This window comes from Diadema antillarum, unplaced genomic scaffold (genome assembly GCF_040938485.1).
Source record: "Diadema antillarum isolate AM-2024a unplaced genomic scaffold, OU_Dant_1.0 seq00000318_RagTag, whole genome shotgun sequence".
NCBI classification, from domain to species: domain Eukaryota; kingdom Metazoa; phylum Echinodermata; class Echinoidea; order Diadematoida; family Diadematidae; genus Diadema; species Diadema antillarum.
In genome coordinates, this window is record NW_027271337.1 from 91,639 (window position 1) to 115,204 (window position 23,566).

The window sequence follows — 23,566 nt, forward strand, 5'->3', positions numbered from 1 at the left end:
AATTGTTGACCAGATAATTCTAAATTTCAGGAACACAAACTTCATCAGTACTTTTGCTAGCCACGTTGGCATCGAAGGGAAAATCAATCCTGATATCATTTTGCTTTGTATGAAAACAAACAAATGAGAGAAGTAGTTGAATGAAATTTTGAGGAAAATTAGACATTCACACACACACACACACACACACACACACACACACACACACACACACACATAATTTGTCAAAGTCTTCATTTTTGTCAAATATTTGTGCACGGATATAACTTATCCATTGAGGTGAACATATAAAAAAAATGTATTACACTAATTAGGCCTAAATACCAACAGCAGGCCTGAAGATTTTTATTCTTTATCTTTTTTTTTTTGGGGGGGGGGGGGTGGGGAAATGAAAACTGATGGATTCTTTTGCACAAACTGACTGGAGAGCTGCTGAACACCTAGGTTTCACAGAGTTGCCAGTTTGCCTCACTCTATATACCTTTTACAACTCAGGCGACTTTTTTTAAAATGACTTCTCAACAAGGCTATCAAATGTTGGCAATAGACAATTACAAACCAAAGCAATAAAGCAACAGCTGCATAAGTATTATGTCTATGAAAGTTAAATATCATATCTATTCCAAATTATAAATTGAGTGTTTGAATCTTTTTGATAAGACACTGTAAACAATCATGGAGATACACAAATCACAAGCAATACAAAACCACGAAAACAACATATACCTCTACCCCTTATGTGGCTGTTCTTGGAAGTTGATGCACAGTGTTTGACGTCGTGTTCTTGCATGTACTGTATCTGATAAGTAAATGTACTAATCTTTTATGATGTAATGCAAATAATGTATGGAATTTGATATAATACCATTAAACCAACACCACAAAGCACCCACATACGTATTCTGCTTCCTGACGTAAATGTAGCTGTTCCGGGAAATGGAAAGTTAATTTGTACATGGCGAGGTAGTGTATTCAATAAAGGAAAATAAACATACAGTGTATTATGTGCATGGACATGGCTACTCTACTTCAATATAGAATTGTATGTGTATTAGTTTAAAACGGCAGTACCATGTATGTGAGGTCTGTGTTTCATAATCATATTATCTTCACTGTAAATTGGAGGGAAAGGCAGGGCAAAGGTTTGTACGCAAATTTATTCATTTCTATTTTTAGTGGGACATTTACGGGAGACCCATTTCATTATAAAGCAATCAGAAACATCTGCATTCTTAAACAAAATTAAGCAAAATACTGACATTTTCATTCTTTCAGTATACATTTGTAAGAGGACAGTTTAAAGTCCAGCCATTATAAATAATGAAGTCATGTGTAAGCACATTGAGGCACTTTAAGGCCCCCCATGAATTGCTATTTAAAGTTTGTAGGTCATAGATAAACATGAAGGGGATTAAAGGGACAGAGTAGGCGGCTGCCAATTTTGTGCTGTCTCGCTGATGTAAACAAATTTCCATGGCATGTACAGCTTTATGGTGCCTCCTCATCATCGAAAGTGATGTATTTTCAGGAGATTAGAGTTCTGTGGGTTGTTCCTCTACCTTAGAATCCTAGGTTGAAAAAGTGTTTAGACCAGCTTAGAGAAGGGGCATTAACTATAAAAGATACTTCATGAATTGTTTGTAAATGTTTTTCTTCAGATACAAATGACATTACAACTTACTGTCAAAGGTCACATGATTGGAGTAATTCAGGATAGGGCTGACTTTAACAATACCATGATTTTTATCTTAACAACTAATACAGATTATGTTATACAACTCACTGCTGTACTCATGCAGGTTTGGCTGTCTCGTGTAGAGTGCTGTATTCGTGCCAGTAGTCCAACAGCACATGAAAGTCATACAATTCTTTTTCTTTTTTTTTTAAACCTACAATCAGTACAAGTGTAATGATAGCAGGCATTAAATACTTGCGTCTGATCAATGATTGCATGCTGCAGTGATAGTCAATATTTTCATTATTTAAAATAGTTTTATTTTGTTTTTTGCTTTTGTTTTCCGACACAGTCTATTTAACTCTCTGTGTGTCGCATGAATTTCTTGTCCAGGTATTTGTGCAAAGCATGTGTACATTTGAAAGATTGGCACATAAGGACAAAGGTCAAAAAAAGTTTTGGATTGTGTTCATCTCAATAGTTTCATTTATTTATTAATTTATTCTTTGTGTGTGTGTTTGTGTTTTTGTGAATGTGTACTGAGTGTTTCACAAAATTTGTGCTACATGGTCTTTAAAATCCTGTGTCACAGATTCTTGAGGCTAACCCACTTCTTGAAGCCTTTGGTAATGCCAAGACAACACGCAATGACAACTCCAGCCGCTTTGGCAAGTTTATTGAAGTGTTCTTCAACAGGTACGTGCATGGCAGGTATTATGTGTTTAAGTTGCCTGTTGCATACACACTGCAGATGAGGCAAGTTTTGTGCAAAGTAGGAACAACTGTTGCTTAACTGTATATGTCTTTATAGTATCAAATGGAGCTTCACACAAGTTGCAGGGCTTAAACATCAAACATACATGAAGCAAAGTGCTTTAAACAGGATCAGACATGTGCAGCATTAATGTTCAGTATTTGGTTACTATAATGTAACATCGCATAATGACACCCATCTCACAATGAAACATAATTCCTGCATCTTTCACATATCACAAAGGATTCACGAGATAACATTGAAGTTCTTGAGGGGTTTCCACCAAAGATTCACCACACATTACAGCTACTGTAAAATGAGGAATGTTCGCGTGCATTTTAATTTCGTGAATTTCGCGAGCGCCAAGATTCGCGAAATTAAAATGCACGCGAAAATTCTTGTCTACACTATATGCATTGAATGCCAGTGGCATTTCGCGAAAATTTCATGCCGCAAAAAAAGCCGTCGACTCCAATTCGCGAAAAAATTCATGCCGCGAATATATCATGTTTTACAGTAATCGGCATGCTGTATACCAATAGAAATGCTAGTTCATCAGATTGCTAACTTACCATTCATGTTGTCAGAATTATGTAAATAACTTATTACCGGTGCATCTTACAGATTGCATACAGTATAGTTTCACAGTGATTGCATGTATAGTCATTTTTCTTAAGATGCTATACATTACCTACATGTGATTTATGCAACTGTTCAGGCCCCGTTGCTAGAAACTTTGCGTTTAAACGCAACTTGCAACTGATTGTCACTGGCCAATCAAAATCATTGTTGCATGCATGTCTTCTTAATAGGGCAGACCCTGAGCCAATCAGAATTATTGTTTCAAAATTAGCAATTATTTGCAATCGATTGCAACTTTCTTGCAACAGGGCCCTGGTTTCTGTGTATATACGTATATGTTTGTACAATGTATACATTAAAAAAAAAGAGAGAACAAATGAAAGTGGCTTGGTTGAAAAGGATACAACAGAATATACACGTAGATTCTGTGAAATGCAATTTATAGCAAGAAATATTGTCCTTAAGTTGTCGTCTTTCAACTCTTTGTTTTGCAATCTGTATCCCTGCATGTAAATGCACTTTTTACAGTCCCTGTGAGCTCAGTATTCAACACCTGTCTTTGAAAAGAATTTACCTTGTATGGTGTGACATACCTAATTAGTCCTGCTGATAGAATTTCTGTTTGCTAGAAAACTCGTCACACCACCAGATGTATTGTAAGTTTTGTAATTCAGTTCTCTCTACAGCCAGTCCAACAAGTAATCTGTAGATTTTGATCAACTGAAATACCACAGCACTGTGGCTGATGGGCACATAACAGTTGGACAGATTTGCTACTGCTGTAAATTTTGTGCCGTGTCAATCTTTATATATACATGTAACACCAAATCTATTGCAACATGTCAGAAGTAGAATTATGTTCTTTGAAAACAAAAAAAAAAAGAATTCAAAAGACGTTCCAGACAATTTAGATAATTCACTTCATGTAATACATAAATCGATAGTGCCATGTGTAGATTTGTGGAATTTATCGTGGTGCTTGAGCTGATGAACTAATACAGTACTCCAAAGAGCCCCCTCCCCACAAAAAACAACCCCTCCCCAAAAAACAAACAAACAAACAAACACTGAACAAGGATGATGACATTGCAGCAATGTAATTCCATTGCAATACTACTTGCTTAACAAATAACCTGTATAGAATTCATACATATGCTATTTCTTCTTTTGTTCCGCTTCCTTGAGCACCAAATCATGCATTCTTATGTGAAGCTATTATGCCATCACCCTTGTACTTTTGTTATGAATGTTAAAAGCATTCTGTTTCCTCACCCCAATAACCAGGAATCCTGACATTCTGTACCCAGTATAGCCAATTTATAGATGAGTATGTCTAAAAATCATCAGGTGGCATGGTCTCCCTTAATCCTGAGTTTAGCTCAATATTGGCTGATCAGATGCTCAAGTTTGTTTTAATAATGAAAAAAAAAAAACAATTCCCAAAGAGTTTGGGATGGATTGTTGATGAGATAGTGAGTTGAGATGTGCGGTGGACATGTTTTTCAGGCATCAATTACGGTTAATCGGAAGTGACATTCACATAACCGCTAACATTCACTTTATCGTTAACATTGAATAACATTGACACACACTGGCAACCAATTGAAGCAAACACTGTGCTTAGTAATTGTGGATGACATTATGAAGAGAATTTATGATGTTGGATGGACTGTCAGACTTTGCCCATCATAATTCCAATGTTCCATCTATAAAGAATTAATTTGCATCAAATATAAACATCCCTTCCAGCTGCCATGTCATTATCACGACACGGGTAAGCTATTAACAGATGGTCGTCCAGTGCAGTGCTTGTGCTTGCATTTATGGTTGCACTGGCCCTCTTCATACCACGTCGTGCCGAATGCCATGTTGTTTCGCTTGTCAGCATGATCAATATTAGAAACTTTACCCCCCCCCCCAAAAAAAAAAACAAAACAAAACAAAACAAAAACCAAACAAACACACAAACAAAACAAAACAAAGCCCACTACTGTACTATTACTTCGTCAGAGTGAGTAAACCCACTTAAGAAAAGTTCAAGTGCATTGGGTTTGAATATTATCATTTTTCAACTATGATATATCTGCAGATTTACACAGTGTGCTTGGCTGTAAGAATGCCACTTTTTGTGCAACAATTACTCTTACCCCTTCCCCCTCCAAACACAGAGACTGCCTCCATAAACTTAATAGTTCGAGCATTCACTATATGCGAATGGTAATTACATGAACTATGATTATCGTTCATGGAAGGATTTGGGTTTACATGGTTGTGTTGACTGATTCCTTTGGTTTCTATTGCTCTCGTCCATCAACGTTAAAACGAGGAAAACCACTACCAGGTATTTGTGAAAGAATTTGGGTTGTTATATCTTATCTCCTCATTATCCGAGGCTTAGATACATGAAGACGAATGATAATATTAACAATAATTGTTGACATTATTACCATCTATCATTGTAGTCCAGATCCCTTTTATGACTTAGTATCATTGGTCGGAGGGGTCAGGATTACAATTTTATGCAATCATGTCTCCTTGGCCTCCTGTATGACTCATTTGAATTAGAATCCATTTTTAATTGTTGTTTGGTCATTTGCATCATAGTAACTACTTAATTGTCCCCGCCGAACGAGTTCGAGCAGGGGACTATGAAACGGGCTCCGTACGTGTGTGTCCGTGCGTCCGTGTGTCCGTCCGTGTGTGCGTCCGTGTGTGATCAAAACGTTCAAAATGCTACTCCTTCGCCATTTCTAACCCAATTTTGATTCTGTTTGCTTTATATGATAGCACTACATGGGAGCTTTGAAACTTCTATACAGAATTTCAATTGTGACCTTTGACCTTGACCTTTGACCTATATTGTACATTTTGCTTCAAAATGCTACTCCTTCGCCATTTCTAACCCGATTTTGATTCCGTTTGCTTTATATGATGGCACTAGGTGAGGGCTTCAAAACTTCTACACAGAATTTTGACCTTTGACTTCTTTGACCTTTGACCTTGATTTTTGACCTATATTGTACATTTTGCTACAAAATGCTACTCCTTCGCCATTTGTAACCCGATTTCAATTCCGTTTGCTTTAAGTGATGGCACTAGGTGAGGGCTTCAAAACTTCTACACAGAATTTTGACCTTTGACTTCTTTGACCTTTGACCTTGATTTTTGACCTATATTGCACATTGCCTACAAAATGCTACTCCTTCGCCATTTCTAACCCGATTTTGATTCCGTTTGCTTTATGTGATGGCACTAGGTGAGGGCTTCAAAACTTCTACACAGAATTTGACCTTTGACTTCTTTGACCTTTGACCTTGATTTTTGACCTATATTGTACATTTTGCTACAAAATGCTACTCCTTTGCCATTTGTAACCCGATTTCAATTCCGTTTGCTTTAAGTGATGGCACTAGGTGAGGGCTTCAAAACTTCGACACAGAATTTTGACCTTTGACTTCTTTGACCTTTGACCTTGATTTTTGACCTATATTGCACATTGCCTACAAAATGCTACTCCTTCGCCATTTCTAACCCGATTTCGATTCCGTTTGCTTTATGTGATGGCACTAGGTGAGGGCTTCAAAACTTCTACACAGAATTTTGACCTTTGACTTCTTTGACCTTTGACCTTGATTTTTGACCTATATTGTACATTTTGCTACAAAATGCTACTCCTTTGCCATTTGTAACCCGATTTCAATTCCGTTTGCTTTAAGTGATGGCACTAGGTGAGGGCTTCAAAACTTCGACACAGAATTTTGACCTTTGACTTCTTTGACCTTTGACCTTGATTTTTGACCTATATTGCACATTGCCTACAAAATGCTACTCCTTCGCCATTTCTAACCCGATTTCGATTCCGTTTGCTTTATGTGATGGCACTAGGTGAGGGCTTCAAAACTTCTACATAGAATTTTGACCTTTGACTTCTTTGACCTTTGACCTTCATCTTTTTACCTATATTGTGCATATTGCTACTAAATGCTACTTCCGGTGGGGACATATATTACGCACCGCGTAATTTCTACTTTTCCTTGTTTTGAGGGTGACCAATGTATGTCAGAAAATCTGTGGCTGTTAGTCAATGAACCACAGAATGATGTCTGATATCAATTTTTAAAAATCATTTTTGTGCCAACGATTTTTACATCATTAAAACAATACTCTTCCACAAAATGATCGTACAAACCGCTCTCACTGTCTCTGACTCATCTAATGGCCAGAAATGCACAGAAATTATCTCCCATGGTATAGATTGTATTTGTATTCATAATTTAAAAAAAGGGGAAAATCATCAGATATCTGTCATTGGAATTCTTATGATATTACCTGATCATTGCATTTTGACTGTATTTTTCAGTGGAGTTATCAGTGGTGCTAGATCAACTGAGTATCTGGTGGAAAAATCAAGAGTGGTCAGACAGGTAAGTTATATCTTTACTGAATATACATATTTGTGCTCCAGATGTTTGTATATGGTCAGTTTTACAGTAAAGGGTGTAACTTTGATGTGGCAAGGGTCAAAAATTAAAGTTGTGTTTCCATTTTTATCTTTGCCTTTATTTTATATAGGAATGTCTATATTTTCAATATTTTGTCATTCCAGAGCTTAATTCTTAGGCTAAATATGAAAAATGAAGTGACTATTATGGAATTTTAGATAAATTTAGGTAAAAACAACAAGAATGTTTTGGTCACCCACAGCAACCAAATGAAGATAAATGGTGGAGGTAATGCAACTTTTCATTTGCTGTGAACATATATTTGAAATATCAAAACACTTTTCCCCCAACAGATATTCATTCTTGCAATTATTTGGATGTGAACTTCAAATTCCAAGGTAAAAATGGTACCTGACAAACTGTTTTTAAGTTAAAAGAATGTTCTAGAAGCAAGAGCCACTCTAAACATAGCCCTAAATTATCTCTTGGTAACAAACATTTATCAACCCAAATCCCAAAGAAATTTGATTATTTTTGACAAAGTTGAAATTTTCAGACTTGTGAGTTTCGGAGGCTTCGGTTAACAAACTAGTGTGTTTCGGAGGCTTCAAAACTGGTAACACAAAGTTCTAGTCCTGTATTCACTTAAAATAATAAAACTACAGTAAGCAACTATCACTACATGCTAGAATAAGAACAAGGCATCAATAAAATGTGAATAACAGTATACAGATGTACATTTTATGGCAGTGCATAATGTTTACCCTTCATACAAATTGTACTTATTATTATAAGGAAATTGGCTTCCACAAAAGTGAATAACAAACTGTGTACACTTTGAGCAATGCTCAGTTCGAATTTATGACATTACATGAGGCAATATGATTCTAAAGGAAACTGCAACAGTAGCAATAAAAGTACACTGATTAGGAACATCTTTTTTTTTTTTTTTTTGCGGCCTAAAGTTAGCAGCAACGCATGTTTTGGAGGCTTCATCATGACTGTTAACATGCAAAAATGGTCCATTTTAAGGTGATATGAAGTACTTTAATGCAGCTGATTGTTTCCAAATAACTAACAATGTTGTAAATAGTATTTATTTGTATGCAGAAAAAAGACTTTCCAACATATATGTTATAGAGACAAAGAAAAATATTTTAAATCTTTATGCTCAGTTGTATACATACACTGTATTTGCATATCCATGACTTTGGCAATGCAGAACATGATTAGGCTACACACATGTACAGCTGTATGCATTTGTCAAACTTTTCATCATAATGCAGTAAGAATTACTTTCAATGAGTTAGAACTGTAGCTATAGACTTAATGCAAAAATTATGTTTGCTTGCTTTATAAGTGCAGTTTGTGGGATGTATATTGACATAAACCACCCATCATAATTGTTTTTGTATGTGAAATCAATTTCAACTGTTGATGAGAAAGGGATAGAAAATAGACTATGTGATGGCATGACGGTTAGATTACAACATAGCATTGTAAAAAATAGAAAGGGGAAAAAAGGCTCATAAACATTCTTTTGCATATGACCATGCCTGATACCCCCTACTATACAGTAGCTATCAAATGCAGTGATCATGGTCATAGAACAGCAATCTTAAACACCGATCAGCCATTCCATGTAAGGGTCATCATCAAACTGTCATCATCAAAATGGAGTTGGAATAATCAATATATTGGTGAAATTATCATGGAGCTCAATAGAAATTGAAATGGTCAAGATCCCATTCATCTTTTTGAATCGCCTGTTGAAAAGATAAATGTACATACCCTACCCATGACTGTGTACGAATTTGAATTTAAAAAAAAAAAATGTTGACCAAATGTATAGTTCCCTATAATATATGATAGTTAGAATTTTACTTTCTTTTTCTGTGGTATACAAGTCACCCCTGTTTCATATCATTTTATTTTTCTTTTCTTTTTTAATTCTTCAAAGGCTTCTTTTTTTATAGTTATTTTATAAAATTCCAGTTAGTGTGACTCCTGTGACAGCTAGGAGGCCTGTTTTTGAAGGTACGCATTGAGAAATTGCTAACAGAACTTTTACTGTTTCTAAAAATGACAACCTTTTTAGCAAAAAATTAAAAAGCAGCAAATGTGTTTAAAAATATCTAAGTTTTTTAGAAACCCACAAGTTTGTTTTAAATAGTATATAAACCCACAGACTACAGTTTTAACCCTTTGAATTTCAAAATAGTTAGGGGCTTGTAACTTTTTCCAGAAAAGCCAGGACTAAACAGATTATAAAGATTTCAATCATTTCAATATTGTTCTTCATGAACATAACTTCTCCAGTCACCCACCCATGTAAACTACATGTATCCCATGGCAACAGGCTATTTATAAGTAGAGGTCTATATGTCATTTATAAACAATCCTATCCCAACCATTACTGTCCATTTACTGCACTGAGAACTACATCCGCAAACATGTCATAGAGTCTCACACATGTATGCGAAGAGGTGTTTCGTAACACAAGTTACATTTTGTTTAATCAAAAATAATCAAGTGGTCACTGCTAGCATGATAAAGTATGGAAAATCAATCAGGGTATAGTATCAAGATTGTGTTGCACCTTACATGCATCAGATCTGACATACAGATTGATATGAAAACCTGTCTGAATGAAGTAATCAAATGTCAAAATTCCAAAATAGTACCCTGTGATCCAAGTCACACCACAGAAATGATAATCTGCAAGATGTTAGCTATTTTCAAATCCAATCACAAATTTATTGATTAATTATTTTCCTCCAAATAAGTATTGGAAATGAAAGCCAAAGAACTTGTTAAGAAATGGAAAGCTGAAAAAGTCAAGATTTTAGTATGGCAAAAACAAATGCCATGTGAGTAACAATGGAATGGATTTGTCAATGGGTTATAAATGGACATGTAAAAGATTGTGTTTCAAAACTATTACACTCAGATGATAGTGAGTCGAAAGTGTAAAAATCCAAAAAGTATTTTCCACCATTTGCTCTGGATCATGCATAAAAGATACAACCTTAAATTCAAAAGTAATATATTTCTTAGTTAAGTGTATGCTTCCCTCTTGAATAACCATCTATTAAAGTCCTTGAATCTTCATGACAGGAATAGTGTTCAGTTCTTTAAAAAAAAAACAGTGTATTTAACACTAAATAATCAAGTAATTGTTTGGTCTTCATTATCAAAGTCTAACCAGTCAAAAGAGTGATACAAATATGGTCACAACACTTCAACTTCTCTCGAGAGTAAAAATGAGTTATCCAACTTAAGAACATTGATGTATCCACAACTACTTGCTTTGTTGCACTACTGTTGCATGATGTGGGCATGCACGCAAGCTGGAAGTCACTTTCATTACTCACAATATCTAGCCTGTTTCATTGTTTCAAAAGGAAACCTACAAAATAAATGCTTTTCATACATTTAAACAACTATCTACACCTTGCTTGAGGAATCATTAAGTCTCATTCAGTCCAAACAGTTATTTGATAGACTTAGAATTACAAAATTGTAATCAAAACATTCCATTTACATGCTGTTAACATAAATTGAAGCCTCCGAAACATCTGGAAAATTAATTTGGTATGCCTTATGTTTTTATGAAAATCATGTATGTTATGTAGAAAGTGATGGGTAAATTGTGTCTTTTTTGGTTGATATACACTGTTTAAACATATTTGTGGGGTAACATCCTCATCTGCTAATATTTTATTGCTGAATGAAAAGGTGAGTTATGTGTGACACGTCTGCACTGTTTAAGAAAAATAGGTAAATCATATAGTAAATCTATATTAGTGAGTAAACAAAGCAGCCAGAAAACTGAATGTGATTAAATATCTTTAGATATGTCATAAGCGATCATTGGGTGGGTGAACAATAAATCTAATTTGATTTTGTCCAGAGAAAATCACAAAAATGCAGTGTTAACATCCTTTTGAAGCCTCCGAAACCACTTTTTCTCTATAAAGTGTATTAGCTCAAAAAATTATTGCAGTATCATAATGTTTTTATTATTTTTGTTGTCAGTCTATGTCTGTTGATGATTTCATGGCATAATTTGGGGCAGACACTCAAAGAATTTATCAGAAATGTCAAATTAGATGTTTTTGCTGTTTCGGAGGCTTCAATGCGTCTCGGAGGCTTCACGTGTTAACGGAAAATTTGTATTGTCTCCTATTTTCAGAGAGTTTGGTGGATCTTAACTATTTTTGGTCTATTAGGTTAGAGCCCCATCTCCTACATTTTGACAGATAGATTAGGTCGCTTCTCTTATCTATATTCATATTATTTGACTAAACACTTTGTTTCGGAGGCTTCAAAACTGCTAACGGAAATTTCACTCGATGGAATAAAATTATCACAAAATTTCAAATAACCCTAGAATCAAGTAAACTTTGATGTAAGTCGAAAGTTTAGCTGTACCTTACTATTTTCAGCATAAAAGAAAGTAACCAAAACACATCCACTGATCATTACTGTCCATCAAAGTTTGTAAACAATTGTTAACGGAAAATGAAGCCTCCGAAACCTCAAATTTGAAGTCATAGTATTCTAAAATAAAGGGCCAGATACAAACCAAACTAATTTGGTCATTTCAATTGACCATACAACTATGCTTTTAACATAAAAAATTAGATCTCTGCAGTTGCTGTAGAAAATTATTAACATTTCAAAAATGTTATATAAATTTCAATGCAACAAAATAGTCATTTTTAGGGTACATATGTGACTGTCAAAACAAAACGCATCAATACCTGGACCTGATTATGCTACCCAAGGTGGCTACTCATAAGGTGACTCACATGGAAAAAAATCTTTGAGATCTGTAAATCTATGTGTTCAGGGTGGGCCAAAAGGCTAAAAATTGAAAGTTACACCCTTTACCGTAAAACTGACCATATATATATCTTGATAATGTGTGTACTTTTCCTGTAATATAGAAGAAAACATTTACAGGTATATTCATAGATTTTTGATGACTATTTGGTTGACACAAGGTATTTTTTCTCTTTACTTGGTGGGTCAAAGTGACTCACCCCCCCCCCCAAAAAAAAAAAAGAAATTGGAACTTCCCCAAATCTTTGGTAGATATGACATTGTTGACTCATCATGTAAATCCATCTGTATTAACATTAATTATACGATTAACATTTTTTCATCGGTAGTTTCTATCCCAAACTCACATTTTAGAATTATTTTGAATCACTGAAGCTGGGTTTTGTTTCATCTGCAAATGGTGAATAGTGCCTTGAGGATAGGTTAGGTGGGTCCATTTGAATTGAGTTATGCATCCTTTGAAAGCTTAAAGTCCGCTCTGTCAGAATCCGCCCTTAGCTCAAAATTCATGTCTGGCGACTTTTTGTTGGTTTTGTGATGAAGGGTCACATATATAACTTAAATTGCCAAGTTTTGTAGTCAGGATAAATGATAGTGATGATACTAATAATGATTGTAAATGCACTATAAATCTTTTATTTTGCTGTGAATTTCTAAGGCCCCTGGGGAGAGGAACTATCACATCTTCTACCAGATGCTGGCTGGGATGTCCATCGGTGAGAAGGCCAAGTACGAGCTCGGCCAGGCAGAACGCTACCACTACCTCAACCAGGGCGGCAGCTCCCGCCTACCCACCCGCAACGACGCTGATGACTTCATGCGCACCGTGTCCGCCATGGAGGTGCTGAACTTTGACCCCAGCAAGCAGGAGACGGCCTTCAGCATCCTGGCAGCCATCTTGCACTTAGGAAACATGTCCATGGACTACTCCAAGGTATTGTCTGGTTTAATGTCATACAAATGTGAATGTATTAAATGAAATGAAGCATTAATTATTCCCAAACATATTTATAGATATTGATATATTACATATAGTATTCAATTTCTGTTTTAAAAGAATTCAATTTCGGTTTTATTATAAAAACACCAAATTAAAGTCCGAATACTAACCATATTTTGTTTACACCAAATTTGACGAAAGAATGAATAATTCAGTTATACAGCAGAGAGACATAGAGAAAAAAATAAAGCAAACTAGCACTTTACACAAGAACTTATTCATATTGATCTCCCCCCCCCCCGAACAAAATACCGCACTATATAACATTATCATAAAAATCAATAACGTGCAGTATATATACCAATTACTATAGATATAATCACATTCCTTAGAAACATGTTATTTGTATACAATATCTATTTACATTGTAGTTATTATATTTACAGTGTTATTTAATTTGTATTTTACTCAGCTTTAAATAAACATGCACTTCACATACCAAATGAGTAGATTTTATAAGTTCATCATGTTATGTATTGTTTAAACCAAAAAAAGAAGAATGAGAAATAAGCTTGAAAACTTGATGTGTTTGAACTTCAGCGTGATATATATATATTTTTTAAAATGTTGCTTCATATTCCAATTTCCCCCAAGGACAAGGGTCGAGCCGAGAGTGTGGAGGTCACCAACGGTGCTGCCCTGTCGGCCGCTGCCCGTCTCTTACAGCTGGATGAGCGGCAGTTAGAGGGCGCCATCTTGTTTAAAGTCACGGTGAGTGACGCAACAAGCATGTCTTTCTCTCCAATACCATAATGCAGATAAACCATGTATACATGTAGGTTGATCAAATAACAGTGAACGATTAGATAAAATATGATCATTTGACAGTGGAACATTTTGCCATATTCACCGATGAAGGGCAGAACATTTTGATATGCTCACCTCTGGGAGATCGTTTTTGTGTATCCAAACACAAAAAGCAAACATTACCATGTAACAAAATATATTTGATCCCAGGTCATTCAATGAAAACAAAAATTCTTCTTCTCTGCATTGCTGAAAAGAAAAGAAAAGGAAAAAAAAAACAAGCAATGATTTCTAATGCACTCAGAAATGTTATCTAAGGAAACTGTTGAATGCCATTACAAATTTCTGTTCCCAGATTGCCCCGACTATAAATTTATGATATCACAGATCAAAGTTTGTCTTGCCTGGGAAGGTAATCTTTTCTTTACGTACTATCTGAATTTGGCAGCATAAAACAGACCCAAATTTGAGATATTAGCAGTTTTTGGAGAAGTACAGATTTCCCTGGGAAATACAATATAATTTCATTGCATGCCTGAGTGACCCTGATCTTTCAATCCACTTTTCTCCCTTTTCTATAGAACTGCACCTCCTTACTCTCTATATTTTCAATCACATTTTGAATCGGTATAGACGTATAGATATCATTTTAAAGCTTAGAGCTTAGTCTTTTTGACTACAGTGTATGTAGTAGGTAAGTGGAAATTCATTTTGGCCTACTTTTTTGTGGGTTTTATGATGGGCTATCACAAATTACATTCCTGTGTCTCGTTTGTCGACAGGAAACCATCGGAGAGAGGATCCTAACACCAAGGACCGTGGAGCAGGCTGAGGCAGCAAGGTGAATGCAAGTTAGCCGCTAGAATTCACTTTAAGGGAACCCTCATTCCCTAGAAGAGTTTACAGCAATTATTACAGTATGTAGTGCAGGGTAGCTACCAAATTAGCTATGCAAACATTTCCAGTTGATATAACAATGACAATCCAAATGTGAACTGGCTTGTTTGATGTGAATGGCACCAGATATTCCTATTTGCATCATTAGAAAAAGAGAAGAGAAAATGAGTTTTGTAGTGCTGGTCGGTGGGACACAAAATGAAACTATGATTTCAACTTAAGCATGGAATGACGTTGCATTTTTTGCTGGCAATAAATAAAATCCTTGGGTCTTAAATCGGTAATTGTAATCCTTGTTACTGCATGTGGACCAATCTTTTTTCCCAGAGTGGATTGTCGCGAAATTGCAAGCAGTCGTGTTAATCGTTTTAATCTCAATTCCCAGGTGTACATATTTTTTGTAGTTCTACAGTGTTTATCCCTGTATAACATTGTCTGTGGATACGTTACTAAACAGAAAGATGACTAAATTGAAGGCATTTTAATGAGGTTCATCAATGTAACAGACCTCATAAAATTGAAGAGCTCTTCCAAAGTTCAGACGATAACACGTCCCGCTCTGCTCATACAATAAGAGCTGGGAAATTTTATTACTGAAGTTAATATTTGCGTGTGTTTCACTTTGGTGAACAGAAGAATTGATAACTTTTTTACAGCTGCGTATGTGACCTATCAATGAGCAATCACATATATTCAGTATTTGTGTGTAGTTCCCACATCACTGGTGGAGTACTGTGCTGAACGGAGAAATGTGTACGTGTGTGTCACGTTCATATCATGTCTTTAATTCGCGAATAGCACCTGACTCGTGAAAAGCACAGTTGGTAGAGCATCGGGCTAGCATCCGGAGGTCTCGGGTTCGAATCCCAATGGAATCCCATTTTCTTTGCTCATTTTTCCACTGATGAAATAAAAACCTTGCGAAATACTTGACGTATACAGTAGATTGATAATGGATTTATATGACGTGTAATATATGAAACGACGTGTTTATGTCTGAGCCACTTACTGCAGCATGGAAATGAATCAATACTACACACTGGCATGTTTTATTCAGGCAGGGCACAAGTATGATTGACATGTAATAGGCATATCATCAAGTTCAGCTAAAGGGAGGAACATATTTTGATTAAATTCATGCAGTTTGATTTGGTTTGAGTCCCCACTCTCCTCCCCTCACTGCAGCCAAAATAATGTTGCAATAATTTCAAATTAAAAGCCCACTCTTTGTTCACGTTCACTGATATGAAGAATGTAAGGTCAAACCAACAAAGTAGTAAAATTTTCCTTAGAATTTCTCAAAATTGTGCAGAATATGATTTCTTCTTCAGTTCGTGCCACAAGAGAAATTAAGAACTTTTTTTAAAAAATTTTTTGAAGTGAAATGAAGAATTGTCGGGTCATTACATCATAGCCTCTTCATTCTTCTTTCTTTCATTGATGACCTGTTTGAATACTAATACAAAATGTATTGCTGTTCTGGGAAATCTTGTGGAAATTGCACAACGTTGTTGTTGTTGTTTACCAATTTTGATAGTATTTTCACAGTTTGTTTTTCTTTTTGGCTGTTTGCACTGACTTTACTCTTAGTGGGAAAGGTACATTGACCATTAAAAAAAAAAAAGATATTCTTTATTTGAATTTCATTCAATACCAGGCTCATTTTTACAATGAAATTCATAGTTTAGGCCTTAGATGGGGTGAGTGTACAATGTAACAAATACAGAATACCTGATGAATACAAAAGTATAAATGATACACTAGAACAGCGGCAGATTGGGGGGGGGGGGGGGCATTTTTTTTCTAAAACAGCAGAAATGTAAAAAGACAAAATCGAGGGTACTCAAGTGATGTCTCCATTGATAGGTCTGAATGTTGTTCTCCCTTGTGTGTGCAGAGATGGGATCGCCAAGTCACTCTACACCTGCCTGTTTGCCTGGCTGGTAAGGAGCATCAACAGTATTACGGGTCAGGCGGGCAAGATGACATCCATCGCCATCCTGGACATCTTTGGATTTGAGGTATGACATTAGGGCCAAGAGGATATCTCAATCAAGCTAGATACTGAGGCAAAATATATTTTGCACTTTCATGCCACTCATGAAGCTCAGCATAACTTGCATGTTTCTGTGATATTAATATGACTAACAAAAGACATGGCGAGGGAACATGCAAGTTATCCTCGGTCTCAGGGAGGGTGTATTCCAATGTCTTTTGTTAATCATATCAGTACTCTAGTAATGATTGACAGATGAGGTCACAACCAGAATCTTGGTTGGGAAGGTTTGTTGTTGTTTGTTTGTTTATTGTGTGTGGGCGTATCCAAGTAATCTAAAGAAAAACAAGAAAAATTGTTAAAAAAAATATGGAATGTTTCTAGATATGCATTTCACCAGAAAAGTAATGTTGAGAGTATCATGAATCAACACAAATCAACATGCATTTGTATGCCATAAAACCTTTAACCCATTGAGTATGGGTTGATTTTGCTAAAACACACATGTCCCATAGACACCTGCCCGAGTATACTCGGGACTAGTCTTCAACAGGTTAAACAGGTTGAAAATATTTTGCCATAAGAAATTCAGTAATGGCAAATTATGCCAAAAATTAGGAAAACACCTATACCTACCCGCTTCCACACGTCATGAGTGATTCAAATAGCAACACTGCAAGGTGAGACAAGGTTATGTGTTGCTTGAAGGTTTGTTCTTTCTGTTTGCTTATATGCCTGGGTATGTGTGTGCATGGCCAATATATTCTGCAGTACATACAAGTTGTATTCTACCAGTAATCCCCCCTAGGATATTGATTTTCTAATAACAGAGAAAAGTGAAAGCTCTTTGACCATATGAAAAAAAAAAATGAAGTAGTCAATGAAATGAAATACCTGATAGAATGATTGAGAATATGTGATAAACTGAATGAGTATGATTATATATATTACCATCATTTAGTACAACTAAGTAATGAATAGGACATCAGCAGTCAATGAATGTAAAAAAGTATGAAGTGAGTAATTTATATATAATACTGCAGTGATGATATAATATAATCAATTTAGATTATGATGATAATGAGCAATTTCATGAGTAAAGTCAAAGAATGGAACAATAAATAGATACATACATGTAGATTAGCTCAGGTATCTTTTGTAGATGTCCTGTTGTACTGTACCTGTTAGCATCACACATTTTTGACTTGCCAATGAAAGAATCTCATATCTGTGCCGAACACTGAGATATGTAAATGGGTGACATAATTGATCATGACTTTTCACAATTGTTCCATGGGTCCAGGTCTTCCAAGTGAACGGCTTTGAGCAGCTGTGCATCAATTATGCAAATGAGCATTTGCAGTTCTACTTCAACAAGCACATCTTCCAGCTTGAGCAGGTACAGTACTTTCACTTCCTGTATATGAAGAGTTTGCTTCCGAAAGGCTCTAAATCCATCATTTTCAATGGATTTAGCGCCTTTGATATATATCTATTTCAAGTGATGAAAAGTCCCTTAGTCAGACTTAAAGTCATCTGTGTCAGTGCTACACGGCAAGTGGTTGTGAATTTCATGTCCTAGAGACATATAAATGTAGGTTGACAAGAAATGTTGAATGGAATATTGAAGGAGAAATGCAGTCACTATCCTCTTCACATTGCACAACATTCTCCAAGAAAGTGAAATATTAAAGAATGAATATAAAATTGATTTCATGACCTGTCTTTCATCATCTCCTGCTAATTTTGTGGTGCTCATAGTGTCCTAAAAAAAAAACACAAACAAACAAACAAACAAACCACACACACGCACATGACACACAACAAGAGAAGGAGACATTTGGGATAATACTCGATGTACCATGTGTGTAGGAGCACAGCGGTATCTTGGAATCCTTGAAAGATGAAAAATTTAATCAACATTTCTCATTATATACCAGCGAGGCCGATCAGCTTGATCAAACATGAATGATTAAGGACAAAAGTATCACTTTACTGCTTCATTTGCATAGATGGAGTATGCCAAGGAGAAGATTCAATGGCAGACCATCAACTACGTCAACAACCAACCAGTCCTGGACCTGCTGGCCAAGAGGCCCACTGGTATTCTTCATTTGGTGGACGATGAGAGCAACTTCCCTAAGGTTATTTGTCGCCCTCTTTAGCTCAGGCTTATTTAGGGAAATATGGAAATAATGGGATAAAAAGCCATTTCTGGGAGCTGTGATTTGTCAGATCCCTACTGTGTGTATTTTATGTTTTAACCCTATCCTAACTGGGCTATTTGAGACCACGTTTTTACTGAGGGGGGGTCAATTTGACCCCCCCTTCAGATCTCGGCCGCCGATCGCGCGATCGCCGCGAAATTTTGCCTGAAGATAGAGCTGGATGTCAACTACAAGATTACATGGTCATACAATAGAAAAATATTGCCTTTCTATTTTTAATAAATTAATTATGCAAATTTGTGCATGAAATCATATTTTCACCTATAACTCCATTAAAAAGACTGGAGGATTGCTAAATTTTTGTGTCAGAATTCCTCAAGACACACAAACAATTTTCGTGTAAAAAAATAGCACAATCGATATCAATTTCTTTTGTTTTTTATTGTTTTGTTAATTTCTTATGTATTTTATTGTTTTTTCGACCTTTTGTTTTCTATTGTTTTTTTGCCAAAATTTGTTGCAGGCACTTTTTCAGGCTTATCTACACTAGAATTGATTAATTTCAATGGTTAAAAGCTGAAATAATCTAATTTATATCAATTTAACCAAAAAACACAATTTGCATTGGATTTCCACACGATATCATGAATTTGAGCTGTTTTTTGGTTGACATGCATATGCAAAACATTACGTAACTTCAAAACGGTGTACCCGGACGTCGCAAATTTTGTCTCAAAATATGCGGGAGACTTCAATGAAAAAAGTCGTGAAACGACGCGGCAAAATCTTTGCGCGTTGCGAAATCGTGGCGCGAAACGTCGAGGGGGGGTCAATTTGACCCCCCCCCCCCCCCCCAGTTAGAATAGGGTTAATGGTTTCATTACTGACTTCTGGGCCCTGTTGCATAAAAGCAGAAATCAAGCATAAGTCAGAAAATTGAACATAAGTCTATGAATACTAAGTTCAGATTGGCTGATACCTGGCTTAATGTATACACGGATTTCTGATTTTTGAACTTATGTTTGATTGCATCTTTTTATGCAACATGACCCTAGCCTGGTCTGATATTTTAATGACTAGATCATAGTAACAGTGGTAGTAGTAGTGCATGTGTGAATGGTTTTAGACAAAACGGTGATCTTGCTTTTGATTTATATTTCGAGATCTGTTACACTTCTTGTTATCATCATCTTTACTTTTCTTTGTGAATAGGGAGTTTTAGGTGGCCAAGCTAGAAAAATATTATTTAAAACTCTACATGTATATCCTTTCAGTACTCCATTACCAACAAGGTCCAGAAATCCCCAAAGTATTGTAAAGGGACACATCTGGTTCCCACAGGCAATGAACAAAGTAATTGTCCCCGCCGAACGAGTTCGAGCAGGGGACTATGAAACGGGCTCCGTACGTGTGTGTGTCCGTCCGTGTGTCCGTCCGTGTGTCCGTCCGTGTGTCCGTCCGTGTGTCCGTCCGTGTGTCCGTGTGTGCGTCCGTGTGTGATCAAAATCTTCAATTTGCTACTTCTCTGTCATTTATGAGCCAATTTTGATTCTGTTTGCTTTATATGATAGCACTACATGGGAGCTTTGAAACTTCTATACAGAATTTCAGTCGTGACCTTTGACCTTGACCTTTGACCTATATTGTACATTTTGCTACAAAATGCTACTCCTTCGCCATTTCTAACCCGATTTCGATTCCGTTTGCTTTATATGATGGCACTAGTTGAGGGCTTCAAAACTTCTACTCAGAATTTTGACCTTTGACTTCTTTGACCTTTGACCTTGATTTTTGACCTATATTGTACATTTTGCTACAAAATGCTACTCCTTCGCCATTTCTAACCCGATTTCGATTCCGTTTGTTTTATGTGATGGCACTAGGTGAGGGCTTCAAAACTTCTACACAGAATTTTGACCTTTGCCTTCTTTGACCTTTGACCTTGATTTTTGACCTATATTGTACATTTTGCTACAAAATGCTACTCCTTCACCATTTCTAACCCGATTTCGATTCCGCTTGCTTTATGTGATGGCACTAGGTGAGGGCTTCAAAACTTCTACACAGAATTTTGACCTTTGCCTTCTTTGACCTTTGACCTTGATTTTTGACCTATATTGTACATTTTGCTACAAAATGCTACTCCTTCGCCATTTCTAACCCGATTTCGATTCCGTTTGCTTTATGTGATGGCACTAGGTGAGGGCTTCAAAACTTCTACACAGAATTTTGACCTTTGCCTTCTTTGACCTTTGACCTTGATTTTTGACCTGTATTGTACATTGGCTACAAAATGCTACTCCTTCGCCATTTCTAACCCGATTTCGATTCCGTTTGCTTTTTGTGATGGCACTAGGTGAGGGCTTCAAAACTTTACACAGAATTTTGACCTTTGACCTTGAGTTTTGACCTGTATTGTACATTGGCTATAAAATGCTACTCCTTCGCCATTTCTAACCCGATTTCGATTCCGTTTGCTTGATGTGATGGCACTAGGTGAGGGCTTCAAAACTTTTACACAGAATTTTGACCTTTGACTTCTTTGACCTTCGACCTTGATTTTTTACCTATATTGCACATTTTGCTACAAAATGCTACTTCCGGCGGGGACATATATTACGCACCGCGTAATTTCTACTTTTCCTTGTCTTTGTTCTGAGAGAAACAGTGTAGAGAAAAATAAAAGTCACAGGAATTTACATAGTCCAAAATATTGTTTTGTTCTGTTTGCTTTGTTTGTTTGGTTTGTTTTATCACTCTTAGAAGTAGCTCATTATATTGCAGACATTTGTTCACTGTGATAATAATGCCTGAGATTTTTGAAAGTGGTATATCAATGTGATTTATTAATCAGGGCACGGAGAAGGCTCTGGTAGAAAAGTGCCACTACCACCACACCACCAACCCGATGTACGGCCGCCCCAAGCAGCCGCGGCTGGAGTTCTGCATCAAGCACTACGCCGGCCCTGTGATCTACTACCTGGACAACTTCATCACCACCAACCGGGACGTGCTCAAGCCGGAAGTGATGGAGATGTTCAAGAATAGCCACAACCCGGTGAGTTTTTCTTGTTTTGATCTTACTGATCAAAACCTTGTTGAACCTTCTACTCTATGCTTCACCCAATAAGTTTCATGATGCTAATAAAAGTATGTGTTGGATGTGTCTTGGGGGCAGGAATGTTGATACCCATGCTCCAACCGTTCATATCAACCATCAATTTATTTAAATACAAAATATATTACTGTATGAACTTGAACAAATTGGCTTACGCCTAGCTTGGTACATGATAAACATTCAACCATCAGGCGATGGTTAATTTTGATTGCTTTGTTGAGGTGTATAACATTGACAAGAAAAGATCACCTCCCCTTGGGCACTCTTACAACCTACCATAATGACATTGTACCTGTACAAGGGAGCACATGGATTAGAATTTTGCTTTGTTGTTGACTACATGTTGTTGCTCTTGGTGAGGTTGTCACAAGGGAAATTCGACGAAGAAATTGTGTTTCAGTGGATTGAATTGTTGCAGATGTTTTTTTTTTTGTAGTGAAAATAGCTTTGTGACCAGCTTTTCATACAATGAATGTGAATTCATTTTGAGAATATCATAATTGCAGACTGAAATCACTGTTATCATAGGGTGACAAGGTATACAATAGCAGCAGATAAAAATGTTCACTGATAATATATAGTTACAGCATGATAGATACAAAGAGGAAACAAAGAATATTATTGAGAGTGGCTCCCAAAATTGAGCACATTTATGTTTGCGATTCATTATTGTAGTAAAACCACAGTTGCTTTTTATCTGTGTTTTCACAGTAATTAACTATGCTCTCTCAAGAGCTCTTCAATTTATCTGTTCTACATTTCAGTAGATTTTGTCAACTTTGCATGCAATTATTAGTCAGTTTTTGCTGTTGTGTGAAAACTTGCGGGCAAGTCCGGAATTAACTTACTGGCTTTCAGGAACAATTTGTGGTTCAAGGATTTGTAGGAAATTTTAGTATGTTTGATAGAAACCAGTATATTTGAATCAGAATGTGAGTTCCACTTGAAATCCCCATTCTCCTTCCTTCCACAGATGCTTGCTGACATGTTTGCGCTGCTACAGACGCTGGAGCGGCAGCGAGCCATGATGCTGTCGGAGGGGGCCAGCGGGTCAGGCGGGCTGGGAGGCATGCGCAAGATGCGCCCCTCCACCGTGGTGACGAGGTTCAATGAGTCCCTGCTGGAACTGATTGGCACCATGAACAAGTACGGCTCTTCATATTATTGCCTCCACCGAGGAGGTTATATTTTTGTTGGCATTGGTTTGTTTGTTTGTATGTCTGTTTGTTTGTCTGTTTGTCCTGTTCGAAAATAGCTCAAAAAGTCTTGAATGGATTTGAATGAAATTGTCATTAAAAGTTGATAATGATACATGGAATAGATGATTAAATTTTGGTAC

At 36.4% G+C, this 23,566-nt stretch overlaps 1 protein-coding gene across 1 annotated transcript in view; it reads left to right on the forward strand.

The window, feature by feature from the left end:
• The window catches only part of LOC139730500 (unconventional myosin-XV-like), a 144,283-nt gene that overhangs the window by 35,623 nt on the left and 85,094 nt on the right, over positions 1–23,566 (forward strand). Inside the window, exons 8-17 of the mRNA XM_071641340.1 lie at positions 2,268–2,371; positions 7,372–7,435; positions 12,960–13,235; positions 13,896–14,012; positions 14,831–14,889; positions 16,843–16,966; positions 18,245–18,340; positions 18,954–19,085; positions 21,964–22,167; positions 23,201–23,373. Of these exons, the coding sequence (XP_071497441.1) occupies positions 2,268–2,371; positions 7,372–7,435; positions 12,960–13,235; positions 13,896–14,012; positions 14,831–14,889; positions 16,843–16,966; positions 18,245–18,340; positions 18,954–19,085; positions 21,964–22,167; positions 23,201–23,373 (1,349 nt within the window). The remainder of the gene's footprint in view (positions 1–2,267; positions 2,372–7,371; positions 7,436–12,959; positions 13,236–13,895; positions 14,013–14,830; positions 14,890–16,842; positions 16,967–18,244; positions 18,341–18,953; positions 19,086–21,963; positions 22,168–23,200; positions 23,374–23,566) is intronic.